General features: G+C 47.3%; 1 protein-coding gene across 10 annotated transcripts in view; it reads left to right on the plus strand.

Moving 5' to 3' along the window:
* The window catches only part of trpm3 (transient receptor potential cation channel, subfamily M, member 3), a 394,480-nt gene extending 374,607 nt beyond the window's left edge, over window positions 1–19,873 (plus strand). For all 10 annotated transcript variants that reach the window (XM_078395256.1, XM_078395261.1, XM_078395266.1 and 7 more), the window contains 2 exons: window positions 237–369; window positions 12,030–19,873. In XM_078395256.1, the coding sequence (XP_078251382.1) occupies window positions 237–369; window positions 12,030–13,461 (1,565 nt within the window). In that variant the 3' untranslated portion in view covers window positions 13,462–19,873. The remainder of the gene's footprint in view (window positions 1–236; window positions 370–12,029) is intronic.
* Window positions 19,874–20,669: the final 796 nt, after the last annotated feature.

The following is a 20,669-nucleotide window of genomic DNA, read 5'->3' on the forward strand; positions in this document are numbered from 1 at the left end:
GTGGCTTTTCTCTGGGTGCTCCAGTTTCCTCCTACACTCCAAAGACGTACAGTTAATTGTAGGTTAATTGGCTTCAGTAAAAATTGTAAATTGTTCCACTTGTGTAGAATAGGGCTAGTGTACGGGGATCACTGGTCGGCATGGACTCGATGGGCCGAAGGGCCTGTTTCATTGCTGTTTCTCTAAACCCAAATGCACAGTTGCAATTAAATCCATTATCTTTTATCTCTGATTAGAACTCTGCATCACCGAAGATGAACTAAAGAAACTGCACGACTTCGAGGAACAGTGCATAGAAGAGTATTTTCGAGAAAAGGATGATATGTTCAACTCTTCAAATGATGAAAGAATAAGAATTACTGCTGAGCGGTAGGTTGTCTTCAGTTTTAAGGAGTATCTTTTCCATTTATAATGGATGCAGTCTCAGAGTTGAGAGTAGAGTTCATCCACTGAACAGGTGAACAGGTTTAAGTTGTTCCTGCTGGTGCGGAAAGCTTTGCTTATATGCTAATTAAGCTTCCCTTGCCATTTTACCATAGGCACTCAAGATAAACAGTTATCACGTTAGTGGAGCCATATTTCAAATAATTCATAGAAAGGCATTCGATTTTTCACAGCCTGGCATTAGGATATAAACATAGCACAAAAAGTAAGGAAATTTGTGTTTGGTAGATTATTTCTTTGTTGTAACAATGCTTCTTGGCAATAAATCTTATACCGTTGGAAAGCCTGTTTATTTCCCTTTTAAATGGTGCCACATTTGTAAGGAACATGCATTTGTGGGATGAGCAGCAGAGCTGAGTATATGGGTTGCGCCCATGAAAAATTTGCCAAATCTTCTCTGTCAATGCCAAACAGCTTATTCTGCTGTTGCTATTGACTCTTGTTTTGAGCTTCTGGTACCCCCAGGTGCTGACAATCAGGTGCCTGATCGGCACCTGATTGGCAGCATCTGTGAGCATGGGCCCTGCTACAGTGGTCAGTAGGTGTCTGCTCCAAGAATCGGCATGCCACGTTTGACTGATCTGGATAGGGCCCGTGCGATAGGGCAACTTCAAGCTGGTGTTCCGCAAAACCAAGTTGCGGCATTATTTGGAGTGAGCCCTAGTGTTGTAGTCTGTGGCCTATTAGAAAAAACAGGCAGACAACCGAATTCGTTTAACCTCTTTATTCTACTCACCCAGGTGGGAGAGTCGAGAAACCAAAGCGTTTAGAAACGCTTAGGAAGCTAGTGTAGTCTCTCTCCCCGAATGCTAACAATTACACATATTTATACCCGAAATACATGTGCCAGTACATTTCCTGTTGCTACCTTATATGGCAAGTTTTACAATGTCCTATAAATCTTTATGTGTCTTTCGGGACCTCCGTGTCCGTTGTGTCCATCGTGACCTCTTCTTTCTTGGGAACAAAGGGCAGTCCATATGGCAAGTTGTTCTTCTTAACACTTCAAACGATGGCTAACCATCAAAGCCTTAAAGCCAGTTGCCCATATCAAAGGATACCCTTAGCCATAAACCGCGCTCCCCTGCTGACAACAGGATGTCCTGGCAACATAATCGAACTGGAGCTTTTACACCTTTTTTACACCCGTGCAATAAAACCCACATGGCTACGCTGAATTTGAGCCCTTACATCCCCTCTTTGATTATACTATAATCACAGTCTTTTAAAGTGGTTGATTGACAAATATTTGGCATATACATGGACCGAAGCAATAACAGATTAACAGAATCACAACAATTAACGCAATGATACTGCAATAATGGAGAATCGGCCCCCACAAATATCCTAAACCAAACCAATCCCATCCTGAAGCATTAATTCGATCTTGGGCTAAATCTGCCCCTATTTTCTTAGTCAAGTCAAGTCAATTTTATTTGTATAACACATCTAAAAACAACCCACATTGACCAAAGCGCTGTACATCAGTTCAGGTACTAAGAACAAACATACAATGGCACACAAACATAACAGCACATACATAAACAGTTCACAGCACCCCCTCAGAGGGCTCAAACGCTAAATGCTCTTTCTATAACCTCCTTCACATGCCCCGCGATATTGGTGATATTAGAGGATACATCTGGTACAAATGTACAACATTCTTGCCCTGTCATAGCACAGGTACCCCCTCTCAGCTAGCAGGAAATCTAGAGCCATACGATTCTGGAGAGCGACAAGACGCAGGGCCATCATTTCAGTTGTTAACTGGCCTATTTGTTCCTGAGTCTCGTACAGTCCATCAGCGGTACAATTTGCTAGCTCTAGCTAAGTTTCAAATTTCAGTTCCCGCCCGAGCGGTTCCCCATCTCGGGAATATTAGCCACCAAAACCCCTCAAACTCCGATACAGCTCGTTTAGAGCTCCACTCTGGATGCTGTAGAGGATGATTTATGATTCGTAAATGTGGGATTACAAAAGCTAGATAACAGCACCCTGTCCAGGTCTCATAAGATCTCTGATCATACCGTGGCGAAAGTCCTGGTAACCAGACATATGCTCAGCTCCCACATATTAAGTAAGTCCCATTAAGAGGTCTTGGGGGAACTGCAGTACTGATATGGGTGCATGTGCTGAATCCCACAGACAGGCTAACTTCATTTGGTCTAGATCCCATTCTACAGAAACAAGTTGTATTTATTGGTGTTTCTGGAGAGTCATGAGGAGAATTAACTTGTATCCGGGGCCAATTCTCCTGTGTTTGATTAAGATAGGGTCTCAAGGACCACCCATTAAAACATTGAAATCCACAGTCATCTGATTGGTTGTCATAATCCGTACACCAATTATTGGAGCCAGGGCTCTGTGAGTGATTCAAAAAGAACCGGGCAGACCTGGTGCACCAGCTCACCCTCCGAGCAAATGGTTATCGCTCTCAATACTAGGCAGTAAATAAGTCAATAGTAAAGCGTGCACGGAATAGGAGTAAGGAAAGGTGCTATCCATAAAATAGTTCACCATGACGTTGCTACGCCTGATTAAAAGCTTTGTCAACTTGTAACATGAATTTAAAAATACCTGGACTGAAAGACAAAAACAAAATTCCCATGTAACCTCCAATTTTTCCCAGTCTATTCTTCCCCTCATCTCCTCTCGTAGGGACGACTGATGTAACCCTCGAGTTCGTCTAGATTGACCCTGATACGGCTGCTGCTTCTTACATGGAAAACTAAATTCATCTGTCAGGCATTGGAAATTAAACTGGCACAAAGCATGTCCACAGGGTACAACCCAAAGCGCTTGGTCTCTCAATTGTTTAGCTCTGATCTTATTAGACCATTAAACTATCCTGAGCAGGGTCCATTATGCCTTTGTCTCCTCTGCACATCATCTGATCGTCTTTACATAAATGTCATGGAGTAAATACAGATTGACCACAATACCATATAATTCTTGAGTGCACTTCCCCTAATAGCAGGAGTAACAATAGCAAAATAGCAACATCAATAGCAAAATCAATCCATCAGCTAAACACATCAACAATAACTAAGCAATACTTATAACTATGTACACGTGGCAATTCAATAAAGTCAATTTGTAAACCCCAATGTATTTTGGGGTGATACCATGTAGCATTTATTACATCCAACATTCCCCTCTTACCAGCATAGGTAAGAGAGTGCACATAATACAACAAAACAGGTAAAAGCGCGTTAGGGACACAAACTTTGCTATTCAAAGTAACCCAAAGCGAGTCAGATTCACGAGGGGAACACCCATCCTGGCTCCACTGGTGTCTCTCAGCCTCGGGGGCGTCCCCCTGAAGCTGGCAGAATTCCGAAACACTGGGCATAGCGGTAGTTGCAGAAAACTGCTGTTGTTCGCCTGAAGAAACTAAAATGGTAGGGGTCAGGGCCTCTGTGCGTGCCAATGTGTCAGCCAATGCATTCCCGAAAGAAATGGGATCCTTGACAGATGTATGCGAATTACATTTAATGACAAACAGGGCATTTTTAATAGAAGTGCCTTCTGCAGTCAAAAAGCCCCTGTGCTGCCACAGGTTACCAAAATCATGTGCAACCACAAAAGCATATCGTGAGTCGGTGTAAATATTAGCTAATTGGTCAGCGGAAAGGTGGCAGGCCCGTGTGAGGGCAAATAATTCAACCTGCTGGGCAGCATGAGGTGTACTGAAAAAGGCTAGGGTGGGCAGTATCCTCAATCTCTAGCGCCGATCGTGCGGATTCTTGTTCGTGGCGCAACCTAACCCTTTCACCAACGGTTGTCTGGGACCTATCCATATTCCCTGATGCTGCCTTATAATCGGGGGGGGTAGTCCCAAATATTCTGGCGGGAGGGTAGAACCGGGACTGGCACCACCGCAGCCGGTGGCTCTGCCTGTGGGGCTGTGGGGATCGGACACGTCCAGGGTTCCTCGTCACCCTCGGATTCCTGATTACCTAATAAAGCCGCTATAGACTCCAGTGGTTCGGATTCTGACTTTTGTTGTTGTTGGGTGGGATATATCCCTTTGGTACCAGGTTTAAATTCATCTTGAGCTCAGGTATCACAGTCAAGTCTTAGATCATACACCTTACATTCCGCTTGCAAAATATCGCATGTTTTCGGTATTCCCAACCTATCACACACTGATATCCCTCTACTACTTGCATTTTCCCTCCAACGCTCCCTCGACTCCTGATGGCGCTTCTGCACCCCCTCTTTGATAGTCTCTACATTCCATGTACCTCCTACTGGCCAGGCCTCGTTTCCCAATCTTTTCCTTAACGAAGCAAATAAATAAATAACACATGTGTTGTACCGGGGCACCGCCATCACTCTTATCCAAAGACTGTCCCATATGTCTGATTGCCAATTACCCAAAAATATGTTACCAATAAATACTACCAATAAATATTACCAATAAATATTAATTGCACCCAGACCAAGACAATGACAACTAGAGTGACCGCCCCTTACCTTCCAAATCCGGAACCTTATCTTTATCCTTATCGGTTCGTCCGTGAATCTCAGTTGAACACGAAATCAACCCCAAACGAGGGACTTCAGTGTCTGAAAAACGTCAACGTCCGGGGGTCTCGAACAACGGTCGAGAAGTGCACTCTGTCCCCTTCGGACGTGTTTCAGCCACCGATGCCGCTTAGTCGTTCGTGGTTGACGGTGCCAAAGAGATCCTGCCGACTACGCCAAATGTTGTAGTCTGTGGCCTATTAGAAAAAACAGGCAGACAACCGAATTCGTTTAACCTCTTTATTCTACTCACCCAGGTGGGAGAGTCTAGAAACCGAAGCGTTTAGAAACGCTTAGGAAGCTAGTGTAGTCTCTCTCCCCGAATGCTAACAATTACACATATTTATACCCGAAATACATGTGCCAGTACATTTCCTGTTGCTACCTTATATGGCAAGTTTTACAATGTCCTATAAATCTTTATGTGTCTTTCGGGACCTCCGTGTCCGTTGTGTCCATCGTGACCTCTTCTTTCTTGGGAACAAAGGGCAGTCCATATGGCAAGTTGTTCTTCTTAACACTTCAAACGATTCCTAACCATCAAAGCCTTAAAGCCAGTTGCCCATATCAAAGGATACCCTTAGCCATAAACCGCGCTCCCCTGCTGACAACAGGATGTCCTGGCAACATAATCGAGCTGGAGCTTTTACACCTTTTTTACACCCCTGCAATAAAACCCACATGGCTACGCTGAATTTGAGCCCTTACACTAGTACCATCTCCAAAGTGAAGGCCAAGTTCCATATAACGGGGAAATGTCAGAGTCAGGCCGCGAAGTGGGCGTCCCAAGAAGACGACACCCGAAGAAGACCGTTTCCTCACCCTGTCAGCACTTAGGAACCGTAGGCTGTCTTCTACAGATTTGCAGTCAAGGTTTGCAGGACGATATGGCCGACGGCTCTCTGCCCAGACAATTTGGAACAGACGGCACGCAGCCGATCTCCGGTCTCATAGGGCTGCCAGGAGGCCTGCCATGACTGCCCTTCACCGTCAGGCCCGTTTGCGCTGGTGTCGGCAACACGTGCACTGGAACCTGAACATGTGGAGGAACGTTATGTTCAGCGATGAGTCCAGATTCTGCCTACAGCAGTTGGATCATAGGGTCAAAGTGTGGAGAAGACGCGGAGAACGCTATGCTGATTGCTGCACCGATAGAGTAACATCTTTTGGTGGAGACAGTGTGATGGTGTGGGGCGGCATCTCCCTCACTGGAAAAACGAGGCTTGTCATCATTGGAGGCAATCTCAATGCAGAGAGATATCGTGATGAGATTCTGCAACCAGTGGCAATCCCATATCTCCACAGTCTGGGACCGAACTCTGAACAATGCTCGCCCCCACAGAGCAGGGTTTCTCAGAGACTACCTCCAGAATTTGGGAGTGGAGAGGATGGAATGGCCTGCCAGCAGTCCTGACCTCAACCCCATTGAACACTTGTGGGATCAGCTTGGGCGTGCTGATCGTGCCAGTGACCAACACAACCACGTTGGCGACAAATGCTGGTTGAAGAATGGGATGCCATCCCACAACAGTGTGTGACCAGGCTGGTGACCAGCATGAGGAGGAGGTGCCAGGCTGTTGTGGCTGTGTACGGTTCTTCCACACGCTACTGAGGCTCCTGTTTATTAAATGAATAAATTGTTAAATTGCCAATATGTCTTGTTTCTTCAGACTTCAATCATCCAATCCACCAAACAGCACCGAACAAGAGTCAATGGCAGAATAAGCTGTTTGGCATTGGCAGAGAAGATTTGGCAGATTTTTCATGGGCGCAACCCACATACTCTGCTCATCCCACAAATGCATGTTCCTTACAAATGTGGCACCATTTAAAAGGGAAATAAACAGGCTTTCCAACGGTATAAGATTTATTGCCAAGAAGCATTGTTACAACAAAGAAATAATCTACCAAACACAAATGTCCTTACTTTTTGTGCTATGTTTATATCCCATTGCTCTTTTTCAGGGCCTTCTAAATTTTCCAAGATAAAACAAAGGGTTGAAGTTTTTATTTTGATGTCAGTGCAAACTTGGTGTGAGAACATTATACACTAACAGTACTTTCCTCAGCACACACAACAGTCATGGAATTGAATGTGTGGTGGCATGTGCAACTAGCAGCGAATGCTCTTGTCCCCATTTAGTTCTGGTGATCAAAATGTCAACCCTTTGTCAGAATCTTAGACATTCAGCACATTTTAGTCATGATGGCTTTCAGAAAGAACCACCGTATAACATTATCACGTGGCAGGCCGAGCCACTTTCGTCTCGAACCGTCATTCATCGAGCTCGAGCACTCGCGTGGACCTGGCGTGATCTGGGCCGACCAATCAACGCCGACCTGGGTGAGCAGCAGACGACGGAGCCAGTCTTCACCTCACAGTCAACACATTAACACACACCTTGCCCTCTTGTACTAATTGTTGCGCAGTATCGTTTAAATATTAAACTGAGTGTTTATACAACACACGGCCTCTTTTGGATTTCATCATGCCTGGAGGAGACAACCCAGATCAGCAGATCGCAGTTTCACTCAAACTGCCCACCTTCTGGACATCACAGCCCCAAGTGTGGTTTGAACAAGCCGAAGCCCAATTCTACATCCGCCAGATAATTGCCGGTCACTAAGTACTACTACGTGGTCATTGCGCTGGACCAGGACACTGCCGGGCGCCTGATTGATTACCTTCGCCAGCCACCAGCACGAAGGGATCAGAACGCTCAAGGACACTTTCGGTCTCAGCTGCCACGACAGGGCGGCAAAACGCCTGCCCATGGATGGCCTAAGCGACCGCAAACCGTCTGTGCTCGTGAACGAAATGCTCGCCCTGATGGATGGACCCAAGACCTCCCTCCTTTTCGAACAAGACTTCCTCGAGCAGATGCCCGAGGACATCCGCCTGCTCATCACGGATGACGATTTCACCGACGGCTGGCAGCCTGTGCAGACGTGCTGTGGCAGGCCAAACAGCAGGGTGGAGCCACCATCAGTCGGGTGGCGGCGGTGCCTCAGCAGGTTATATGGGCGGTCCCAGCCTCCATGGAAAAAGCGGCAGTGACGTCGGCCACGAACGGTGCCAGCAAGGACATGTGGTGCTACTATCAACAAAGGTGAGGCTCCAACGCCCACCGATGCCGACCACCCTGTACGCATCCAGGAAACGCCTCGGCCGGCCGTCGGTATTGGCAACTGCGGCCGGCCAAAAACATTGCTTCCTCTACACCTGGGATCTTCATTCAGGGTGGCATTTTCTCGTTGTCACGAGAGCGAAGATCAGTGTTTTGCCCCCCTCGGGCACCGACACTCGTTCTGGAAAGAAGGGGCCCACCCTGACAGCAGCAACATCAAAACATACGGGATCCGCACGATCCCACTCAACTTCACCTCCTGTCGCTTCAAGTGGACCTTTACCATCGCCGACGTCTCACAACCGCATCTGGGCGCTGACTTCCTCAGGGCGTCGACTTTCTCAGGGCGCACTCCCTGCTGGTCGATGTGAAAGGACAACATCTCGTTAATTATGAGTTGTTCGAGCCGATTGCCTTGAGCCACGCCCAATTGACTGCACCCCACCTCGGGTCGGTGACCTTCTCCGACAATGAGTACACCAGGATCTTGGCCAATTTCTCTGACATCATAACTCCCCAGTTCACAACGGCCAGCCCCAAGCATGGGGTGAAGCACCATATCCCCACCACCGGACCGCCACTCCATGCACACGCACTCAGACTGCCCCCCAACAAGCTCCAACTGGCCAAAGACGAGTTCCGCAAGATGAAGGAAATGGGCAAAGTGCACCATTCAGACAGCCCGAGGGCATCCCCGCTTCACATGGTCCCAAAAGCGTCTGGGGGCTGGAGACTCTGTGGGGACTACTGCCGTCTCACAAGGTCACAACAGCCGTCCCTCACACCTCACCTTGTCCCTCACAACCAGGACTTCACGGCAAGCCTGGACGGTGCCAAGGCTTTTTCCAAGATCGGTGTGGTACACGGCTACCATCAGATTCCGGTCCACCCAGACGACATCCCCAAGACGGCCCTCATCACCCCGTTCGGGCTCTTTGCGTTCCTGCGCATGCCTTTCGGCCTCAAGATTACCGTCCAAGCTTTCCAACGGCTCATGGACACGATGGTCCGCGGGCTGGACATCGTGTTTATCTACCTCGACGACATCCTCGTCGCCAGCCGCTCTCGCCAGGAACACCGCGCACACCTCCTGCAGCTCTGCCAGAGGCTCAATGAGCATGGCCTGCCCATCAACCTTGCCAAGTGTCAGTTTGCCCTCACTTCCATCAACTTCCTTGGCCACCACATTAACCAGCACGGAGAGGGCCCATTCCCGACCAAGGTTGAGGCCATTCACAAGTTTGCCAAACCCTCTACTGTGAAGGGACTCCAAGGGTTTGTCGGCATGGTCAACCTCTACCACCGTTTCATGCCAGCAGCCGCCAGGATCATGCAACTGCTGTTCAAGGCCCCGGCCAACAAGCCGAAAGAGCTCGTTTGGGACGATGTGGCCACGACTGCGTTCGACAATGCCAAGGAGGCGTTGGCAAAGGCAACGATGCTGGTACATCCACGGACCAACGCACCAACAGCTCTCACAGTCGACGCATCTGGCACAGCCATGGGCGGAGTGCTGGAACAACTGATCAATGGTAGCTGCGGCCCCTCGCCTTTTTCAGTCGTCACCCGAGACCCCCCCCGAGCAGAAATACAGCGCTTTCGACCGGGAGCTCCTCACTCTCTACCTGGCCATCCGGCATTTCCGCTACTTCCTCGAGGGCAGGGATTTCACAGTTTTCACCGACCACAAGCCACTCACGTTTGCCTTTGCCAAAGTGTCTGATCCTTGGGTCAGCCCGACAGCAACACCACCTGACCTACCTACATCTCAGAATACACGACTTGCGTCAGCACATCGCAGGCAAGAGCAACCAGGTCGCAGATGCGTTGTCCCGCACCGCCATCAATGCCATCCACGCTTTGGCCCCAGGAGTCGACTACACGGCTGTGGCGGCCACCCAGCGAGAGGATGAAGAGACGCTCGCCTACCGCACCGCCATCTGAGGCCTGCTGTTGGAGGATGTGAGATTTAGGCCTGCTGACACCACACTCTCCTGCGACGTGTCTACTGGACAGCCAAGACCCATCAACCCTGCGGCCTAGTGCCCGGCTGCTTGGCACTAAGCTGAACCACTCAACGGCCTACCACCTGCAAACAAACGGCCTAGTGGAACTTTTTCACCGGCACCCGAAGACATCCCTCACGGCTCACGGGCCCGGACTGGATGGACGAATTGCCATGGGTCATGCTAGGCATAAGCACTGCCCAGAAGGAGGACCTGGCAACTTCCGTTTATGGTCCCAGGGGTCTTCATCCCAGAGGCGCGGGGACATCAAGAACCGCCCACGACCACGCTGACGCGCCTCCATGAGAAGGTGGGCATGCACTCACAAGTCCCAACGTCCCGACACGGTCTCACAACCTCGTACGTCCCACCCGACCTCTAGGACTGCCAGTACGTCTTCCTTCGTCGAGATTCCCACCGTACACCACTGCAAAATCCTTACGAGGGACCCTTCAGAGTACTGCAAAACGACGCCACGACTTTCATCATCGACATGGGCGGCAGACACGAGACTGACTCCATGGACCGTCTTAAGCCAGCCCACTTGGACATTGACTAACCAGTGAAAGTGGCACAACCCCCCTGCAGAGGGCGTCCACCATCATGATCAAACCCTCCCTCAACTCAACCAGCTGCAACCCCGAACACAGGAGACACATACACAAGATCAGGCCGCCTCACTCGACAGCCTAACCGTCTACAATAATCCGGTTCTGGGGGGGGTCACGTGGCGGGCCGAGACACTTAGGTCTCGAACCATCGTTCATCGAGCTCGAGCTCTCGCGTGGACCTGGCGTGATCTGGGCCGACCAATCAACGCCAACCTGGGTGGTCTACTGGCGGTGTGCAGCGGACGACGGAGCCAGTCTTCACCTCACAGTCAACACGTTCACATACACCTTGCCCTCTTGTACTAGTTGTTGAGCTGTATCGTTTAAATATTAAACAGTGTTTATACAACACATGAACCACTACAATCTATATATATTTTCCTTTTTTTCCCAAAGATTTACAAAAATATCTCTTTTTAAAGTTCCTTTTGAATCTGCTTCCATAACTCTTTGTGACAGCATATTGCTGCTCATTACAACTTGCTGCACAACAAATATTTTCTTCCAATGGAAATTCACACGGATTTTGGTAGATTTGGGGAGAAACTAAAGTTGGGCTTGTTTACGTTACAGTAAAGACAGATTTGATTGAGGTGTATACATTTATTAAAAATTTAACACGGTAAACAGAAAATACCCGTTTCTCTCAGTAATGGAATTGATAATTAGGGGATACAGAACAAGCTCATTGATATGAGGATTAAAGAGAAAGCGAACAAGAACATATTTCACCCAAAGAATATTGTGAGGTCTGGAATGTTTCGGCTTAAATGATGCTAAAACCCTAATCGATTGAATGAGCACTTGAACAGCCACAAACTGTAAGGCTATGGAGCGGGAACTGGGAAGTGGGACCAAACTAATTAGCTCCCCATTTAGCCAGGAAAGACACCATGTGCCAGACCAACTGTAAACTCTGCAATTTCCCATCTGGTTCCTTTCCTTAACTATGCCAATGAAACCATATTTATTCTTCTCAATCCTTGTGTAACTATACGGACCACTGCCAAATTACATCTCTCATTCGGTCACTTCAGGCTAGGACTTTATTCTCTGGAATAGGGGAGGCTGAGGGATGGTCTAACAGAGGTGCATGACTAATGATTCTATGGTGGTCAGTTTTCTTGCGACTATTTGGGCTTTTTTTACAGTGGTCCACCTTTCATGCTTTGCCAAATTACCTTCATGGCCTCTGGTGCCCGATTCTTAAGGTTGATATGCGTTTTGTCGTGAGGAAAAGGTGGTAGATCTGACATTGTCTTTGCTGGGTCTGGGGATGCAAGGCTTTCATGGTCCCGTCTCTTACACAGGGTGGACAACATGTCGATGCGGCTGGAGGAGGTGAACGAGCGGGAACACTTCATGAAGGCTTCCCTGCAGACCATGGACATCAGGTTGGGGCAGCTGGAGGAGCTGGCGGCGCGAATGGCCTCGGCACTGGAGCGGCTGGCCGGCATGGAGAAGGCCGAGGGCCACAAGGTGCCGTCCAGGACTTCCTCGGACTGCAACGAGGCCGCCTGCATGCTGCGCCAGAGCAGCTTCAACAGCCAGGATGGCAGCGGCAGCGGCGGCGGCTACCGGCTGCCCGAGTGCGGCGAGCAGGCGGCCGAGGAGTCGGTGTCTCCCAGCTCTCCCACCCTGACGCCCAGGATGCGGAGCCATTCCTTCTACCTGGTAAGCCCGAAGCAGCGGGCGGGGGGCGGCAGCGGCGGCGGCGGCGAGCGGGCCGACTTCCCCTTCAAGGAGCGGTCGCTGAGCCTGCAGAGGGCCACCAGCTCGCTGTCGGTGGCGGCGATGACGGGGCCCAAGGAGCCGCGGCCTTGCCCGCCGCCCGAGCCCTCGTCCTGTGTCGAGATCTACGGGTCGTGCGCGGGCGGTGGCGCCGAGGCCGACTCGTCCCTCAGGGTCCCGGCCACCCTCCACCCACCCGACGTGGTGGCTGCGCTGCTGATGAGGAGCCAGGCCGCGGCGGCGGCGGCGACAGCGGCGGCAGCAATGGCGACCGCCCCACCCTGGGCCGAGCCTCCCGACGAGTTGTTTTGCGCGGGTGACGGGCCGGCCTGGCAGGCGGTCGAATGGGGGGGTGAGGTGTGTGTGGGCCCGGTGCTGGAGCGCTCCAAGAGCAGCCGTTACCTGTGCAGCCCGGCGGCCTACGCCGAGGCCTCCTGCCTGATGGTCAAGTCGCACAGCTTTGCCGTGCCCTCCCGGGCCCACTACGGCTGCCTGGGCCTCCCTGTGAAGACGGCCGAGTACACCAGCATCACCGACTCCATCGACACCCGCTGCGTCTCCGCCGCCCCCCTCCACGCTGAGCACTCTCCCCTGTCCAGCGGCTCCCATGGCGACCACTCCAGCGGCCTGGACGAAGGCGCCGCCTGCCACCCGGAGCGGGAGGCCGAGCTCAGCCACCCCAGCTCGGACAACGACGAGGAGGAGCAGGTGGTGGTGGAGGGCGGCGGTGGTGGGGATCCGGCCCGCACCGGCCCAGGGGCCCCGTCCTCTCTCTGCAGGCTGGAGCGGGCTCACAGCTGCACGGCCGCCGAGCCCGGCAGCCCCGGGCCCTACACCAGGAAGAGCTGCTCCATCAGCGACAGGCTGGACGGCCAGCGCAACGCCGCCGGCCCCTTCCAGCGCAGCCGCTCGTCCCGGCCCGACGCCAGGTCCGAGGGGTTCTCGCTGAAAGCGCTGAGCAGAACGACCGCCTTCCGGAGCTTCGACAGCAGCAAGCAGAGCCTCACATAATGTGCACTGTCCTCCTCTCTCCTCCCCCTCCCCCCCCCCCCCCTTGTCTCTGCTTGTTTTCTAACGTATGGTTTATTGCTGCTCCAGTGCTCCCCACCCTCATGTTTCCAGCATCTCCACCTGCACAAGTGTCTCCCTGCCCTTCAGCACACTGTTGTTGCCCTGATGTGGTAAGGGCTGGGTCATGTCATTAGCATGAGTCCAATAACTGCCTTGGTAACACTTGGACTGAACTGCTGGTGAAGGTTGCTTGAAATCCCATAGACAGTAAGGAAAACCAACTAATAAAGGGGAGCCTGAATGGAAAACACTAAATGTCGATATACTCATTAGGTAAGGCAGTGTTTGTGGGGAGAAAAGCAGTGAGGATGTTTCAGATCAATGACTTATCTGAATTCTGATGAAGGTTCATCCATTTGAAACATTATCTCAATTTCCTTCTGTTCACACTGCCATAGTTCGTGAGTTTTTCCAGCATTTTTGGTTTTTATTTAAAGAGAAACAATAATTTACTCTTCAGCCCAATTAATGTAGGCTTGTTCCCTCAGTCATGATGCTCAAGTAGCATCCTCTCGATGTGCATTGTAGTGAATGTAGGAAGCCCAATCATTCTTGGCAGTGTACACAGTAACGGTTTCTCCCTAACTACTCACTCACGATTTTGAACACCTTAGTTAAATCTCCCCCCGATCTTCCATTTGCTGACAAAGCACGTACAACTTCTTCATCCTTTTGAAATAAAATGGCCTCCTGAAAATGTCAAAATTGCAATTAGTACATTGTTTAGTTATTAAGGGATAAGGAATCAATTCGTGTAGATAGAGTTCAATTATAGATCTGGTAGACACAAAATGCTGGAGTAACTCAGCGGAACAGGCAGCATCTCTGCAGAGAAGGAATGGGTGACGTTTCGGGTCGAGACCCTTCTAATATAACAGCACAACAGATTGCAAGGTCTGGACTTGTCCTTTTCCAATGTTCCATTTCTCAAACTCATTTAACAAAAACAACATAAACATCTTGGTAAACCTGCTCACCCATCTTTAACTGTTTAATTGGCTCATACCCAACATGCAGAAACGTATGATGTATTGATAGTATGGGCTTTTGGGAAATCAACACAAGTAGCCACTTGTAAAGGAGACATCCCGTGCTTCAAACCCAGATTTCAGATGGTATAACTCCTTTAACTTATTTTCTAAAGGGAATATTGAAAGTACATGATCACCATGCAGTGAGACAAATAGCACAAAGGGAGAAATAATTTTGATACCAAACACTGGTGAATTTTGTCAACTGCTGTTTGTTAATATTTGATAGCCTTTCCAGGAAGGATTGTACAGTATTTTTCAAAATAATTTGCAAGTATCTGTGGTTTTGTGGTTCCAAGTTCTATTCTTAATCGTGATAATGTAATTGTTGCTAGAAGTACATTTGCTGGCTCTTATTCAGAAGCATGTATGCTATTGCAATAAGGATGTAAATAATACCGTCCATCCGTTGGTTCAAAGATGACATTTAAAACTAGCAGTGCATGCATTTAAAAAGCAAATGGATTTCACCAAAAGATGGCAGGTATAATAGATATGTGTTAAAAGCCAAGGGCCACCTTGCACAAGTGCTAAATGTATCAGATGCAAATGGCTGGTAGCCATAGCAACTAGTTTGGGTCCTTTTGGACTTTTAAGTTTAAGTTAGATTTTAAAATTTAAGTCCCAATGTCCCGTGAAACACGATAACAAGCACATTGGTTTTCAAAGCACTGAATAATCATGAAACCCTCCAGTGTGTAGAGAGACTGTCTCTCTATCATGCCACTGCTACTTGTTTGAAAGAGTTTAGTCACCCCCCACCCCTCTGTTCTTTCCCCAGAGCATTGTAAATTGCTCCCTTCCAGTTATTCATCCTGTGCACCTTTGAAGGTTGCCATTACATCTGCTTCAACTATCCTTTCAGTACATTCCAAATCACACCAACTTGCTACATTGCAAAAAGATGCAAAACCACACAATTATTGGAAATCCATGTCTCCTGATTACTCACAACTCAGCCACTGGGTATTGACTACCTGTAAAATAAGTATTATATCTGCTGTAAGTATGAGGAAATCAATTTGTGCTCAATGACTTTCACGATGCTGTTGTGGAGGCAACTTCTGAAATGTGGCTCTTTGAAAGCAGTGTATAATGCTCAGTCCTACTATAGTCTACATTTAATGCAAGGGATTGGGGATGATACCCCAATAAAGTGATCTCATTATCTCTAGTTATCGCACATTGATAAACTTGAGTGAACAGTAAATCAAGTCATTGGCAGGCTATATGAGATGGATGGAAACTAAGCTTTAAAAAGTGGCTTTAAAGCGACTTTAAAGGTCGCATTTAAATGCCACTTAAAAAATGTAGGGACTCATCTTTTCACCCAAGAACATTCACAAACAGAATTGTGTGCTGAGCTCAAACATGGCAAATCTTGCATAAAGACACTACTCTACAGTAACACCACGAGTGACCACGTGAACGCATAGCCGCGCCTTCTATAGATCATCCATAATCATTGTACAGGTAGAAAAGGTGCAGCTGGTTTTGCCAGTTTCTCTTTGGAGTCTCCTTCCAGATTCATCATCTGGTGCCACATCTTTTCTACACAAACACACACACAACAGGTCTACACGTTCACACACTTTTTGGTTTGAGTTTTCCACATCTATCGCTGTAAAAAACAACTTTCAATCTGAGCATGGGAGCCCCAATGTTTCATTGACATCTTCAGCCTTTCTCTTAGGTTCATTTTTAAAGGGAAGAGATCAGGCACCCTGCAAGATGAAGTAATTGAAGCAAGTTGGGAATTAGGGCATTTAAGCAGGAGAGCAAGCTTTAAACAAATCAACAAGCAAAGAAAAAATAACCTGTTGTATTCCTGTGGCACCTCTGCGATCCTTTTCACAACATCCGAAAACTCTGCAACCAAAAAGTGCAGTCATCGTTGTATGGGAGTGCAAATTGCCCTTGCAAATATACCAAAAATGACCTTAATTTAGCAATAAACTGTCGATGAGTGGATATTGTCACCAGGATTACACACCTACTCTTTGAACTAAAGCCATGGTTGCTTTTACTTCCATCCAAGGGTGCATCTGAACATTTTACCTGAAATATATCACCTGACTTAGAGTCATTGAATCATACAGCTTGGAAACAGGCCCTTTGGCCCAACTTGTCCACACCAACCAACATGTCCCATCTACACAAGTTTGCCTGCGTTTGGTCCATATCCCTCTAAACCTGTCCTATCCATGTACCTGTCTAATTACTTTTTAAATGACCTGAAATATCACCTCCTAGTGATATATTCACCTGATAAATCAACAAAAATGTATCATAAATTTATCACCTCCTGACTTAGGGATGTAGTTTTTTGTGGTCACCTAACCTTCTAACCCAGCGAGTGCCATGTAAAAGATGAGAATGTATTACTGGGAGGAGGGGTGAGGAAACGATGGCTAGTGTTCCCGCTAGCCACAGCTTGGATTAGAGATCCAGGAATCTTGAGTTTGTATCTCAGTACCACAGCAACTGAGCAAATTAAATGCAATTAATTTTACATAAAGTAAAAGTAATCATGAGATTATTATATTATTACAAAAGGAAAACAATCACTAATGCCCTTAAGGGAAATAAATGTGTTGGCTTTCTCCAGCCTGCTTATGACTTTAAGCCTGTAGCAACTTTCATGCTTTTAACTGCCTTGTGAACCAGGCAAACAAGCCACTCAGTTCAAGGGCAATTAGTATGGACAGTGAATACTGGCTTTGCCAATGACACCTAGAGCTTATCAACACAATTTCTAAAAAAGTTATCACATAAAGGTAAGGATTATTCAACACTTTATTCACAGTAGGTTACTTGTTTTGGATGATAAAATCTAAAGGCTGAATCTGAGATTCAAATTTGTCTCCCAAACCTTGAAATGATCTTTACAAGTCTTCAAATTCATCATTCAATAGACAATAGACAATAGGTGCAGGAGGAGGCCATTCGGCCCTTCGAGCCAGCACCGCCATTCAATGTGATCATGGCTGATCATTCTCAATCAGTACCCCGTTCCTGCCTTCTCCCCATACCCCCTGACTCCACTATCCTTAAGAGCTCTATCCAGCTCTCTCTTGAATGCATTCAGAGAATTGGCCTCCACTGCCTTCTGAGGCAGAGAATTCCACAGATTCACAACTCTCTGACTCAAAAAGTTTTCCTCATCTCAGTTCTAAATGGCCTACCCCTTATTCTTAAACTGTGGCCCCTTTGAAATTTGAATCTCAGATTCCTTCCACTTTGAAATATAAACATACTGAAGGCTATTAACTGGGTCCAGTAATATGCTCTTGATTTAAAAATTAGTGAATCAGCAGATATAGTTGTCATGTGCCCAGTTAAACAAGGTTTGAAGGTTTGTTTATTCTGAATATGATTGACACATATGCTATCCCACAATTGAAATTTTAAAACAAAATCTATACTGTATTTGTTCTTACTGTTCTACTAATCAAAGGTTAATGACTCTCTGCCGTAAAGTGCAATATTTTGTCTAGAAATGGAAAACTAATGCAGTAATGCCAAAATTCACAGCTCAGCAGAGCAAAAGCTTGGGTATTTTTTACTTCAATAAATGCTCAAACCAGTATTTGTAGCAAAGTTAGCAGTTTCCCTTCACCCTACTTCTACCAACCTCTGCCACTTGTACAAGAATGTTCTTATGCCGCTGTGCAAAGGGGAAAGGGATGTCCAGTTCAAAGGTAATGGATTCTCAAGGACTGATTGAGCTTTACATTAACCACAAGGTTAATGCAAAGTTTGGAGTTGGCTTCAAACATTGAACTCCTGTTATCGGCAGGGGTGTAGAATTATAGCATGCGTCCTTGATGTTTGAAACAATTAAAAAACTTACGGGTGAGACATACTCCTCTGTCCAATAATATAATTGTCACATTGCCAGGAAAGCCTCTCCACCTATGCATAAATTGACTGTAAATGGTGTGAGTGCAAATCCAATTTATTTCCTCCACAATATATATTTTAAAGAACGATATGTCACGTTATCACTGAACATGGCACTATTGCCAATAAAAGAGAAAGATTTTACATCCAATCTTTTGTTTCTGCCTCATCTTTCTTCTGAAGTAGACAAACTGCTAGTGTAACTGAACGGTCGGGCAGCATCTCAGGAGAACATGGATAGGTGATGTTTCGGGTCGTGTCCTTACTTCAGACTTCGGGCTCTTTGGGTCCTTTTGTGTATTAAACAGCATCTGCAAGTTCTTCGTTTCTACATTTTTTCTGAAGTCTTCATTTCCTTCATCTGATTTATATTTTCCATTCATGCCAGGATAATTAATATAGAAGGTAGACACAAAATGCTGGAGTAACTCAGCAGGACAGGCAGCATCTCTGGAGAGAAGGAATGGGTGACATTTCAGGTCGAGACCCCTCTTCAGTCTAATATCAGGGGAGTGGGCAAGACAGAGATAGAATGTAGTCGGAGACAGTAAAGGGCCTGTCCCACTTAGGCGATCTTTTTGGCGACTGCCGGCGACTGTCAAAGTCGTAGCAGATCACCGAACCTTTCTTTCACCCGACGACAATGACCACGACAATGCTGAGTCAGGTCGAGATTACAGCGTCTTCTGAAACATCACGAAAATTCCCATGCTGTCAATGCTTCTCCGGCGTCCTGGTTTTCGCTGAAATCACTGACAAGTCGGTAAGTACTTGAGAGTTTTGAACTATAACACCTTGTATGGGTTACTTAAAAACCAAGCTTCACTGTAACAAGGAATAGACTGGATTTACTTCCAGTTTACTAATAGCTGTATTAAAACAAAAAAAAATTAAAGTGGTTCAGTGGATTTTTGTGAAAAGTGTGTGGGCATTCTTTGAAAATGTAAGGGAGATGTATATCTGGTTTCTGGGTTGCATATCTGGGTTTGGAGCCCACTTTAAATGTAATGGCTGAGGCTAAAAACATCACGAAAATTCCCACGCTGTCAATGCTTCTCCGGCGTCCTAATTTTCGCTGAAATCACTGACAAGTCGGTAAGTACTTGAGAGTTTTGAACTATAACACCTTGTATGGGTTACTTAAAAACCAAGCTTCACTGTAACAAGGAATAAACTGGATTTACTTCCAGTTTACTAATAGCTGTATTTAAAAAAATAATTTAAAAAGTGGTTCAGTGGATTTTTGTGAAAAGTGTGTGGGATTTCTTTGAAAATGTAAGGGAGATGCATATCTGGTTTCTGGGTTGAATATCTGGGTTTGGAGCCCACTTTAAATGTAATGGCTGAGGCCAAAAACATCGCGTAAATTCCCACGCTTACCTGACCGTCAAACCGTCGCCTCCAATCTACCTGTCAAATGTCCTGATGGTAAATAAATTGGTAAAACACAAGCATTTTATGGTATTTTGAAATGACTTTACTTATTTTAATATTATGTGCTTCTAAATGTATCTTAAGAGAACCTATCAAACCTGAGGACAGCATGCGACAGCGACCGCAGTAAGCTACGATGCCTGGCGACAAGCCAGCTGTCGCCGAGAGATTTCAAACCGTTTGATTTCTCGGCAACGTGCCGAGATCCACTATGATCTTTGGAAGACTCCTCACGATCATGCCCGCGACACCCCCGGCGAACGTTCGGCCACAGCCTGTTCGCCAGCAGTCGCCTTAAAATCGTCTAAGTGGGACAGGCCCTTAAGGCTGGTGGGAGAACTGTGAAGGAGGAGGGAATGGAGAGAGAGGGAAAGCAAGGGGTATTTGAAGTTAGAGGAGTCAATGTTCATACCGCTGGGGTGTAAGCTATCCAAGTGAAATATGAGGTGCTGTTCCTCCAATTTGCGCTGGGCCTCACTCTGACAATGGAGGAGGCCCAGGACAGAAAGGTCAGATTGGGAATGGGAGGGGGAGTTAAAGTGCTGAGCAACCGGGAGATCAGGTAGGTTAAGGCGGACTGAGGACCCATGATTGAAGAAGTGAGAGTGGTGAGACACACACAGAAACACATCGTATTGAGTATAGAAGTCGGGAGGCCATACTACAGTTATATATGATGTCGGTGAGGCTACGTTTAGAGTGTTGTGTTCAGTTTTGATCACCCTGTTATAGGAAAGATGTTGTCAAACTTGAAAAGGTTCAGAGAAGATTTACCAGGAT

The sequence above is a fragment of the Rhinoraja longicauda genome, chromosome 3 (genome assembly GCF_053455715.1).
Source record: "Rhinoraja longicauda isolate Sanriku21f chromosome 3, sRhiLon1.1, whole genome shotgun sequence".
NCBI classification, from domain to species: Eukaryota; Metazoa; Chordata; class Chondrichthyes; order Rajiformes; family Arhynchobatidae; genus Rhinoraja; species Rhinoraja longicauda.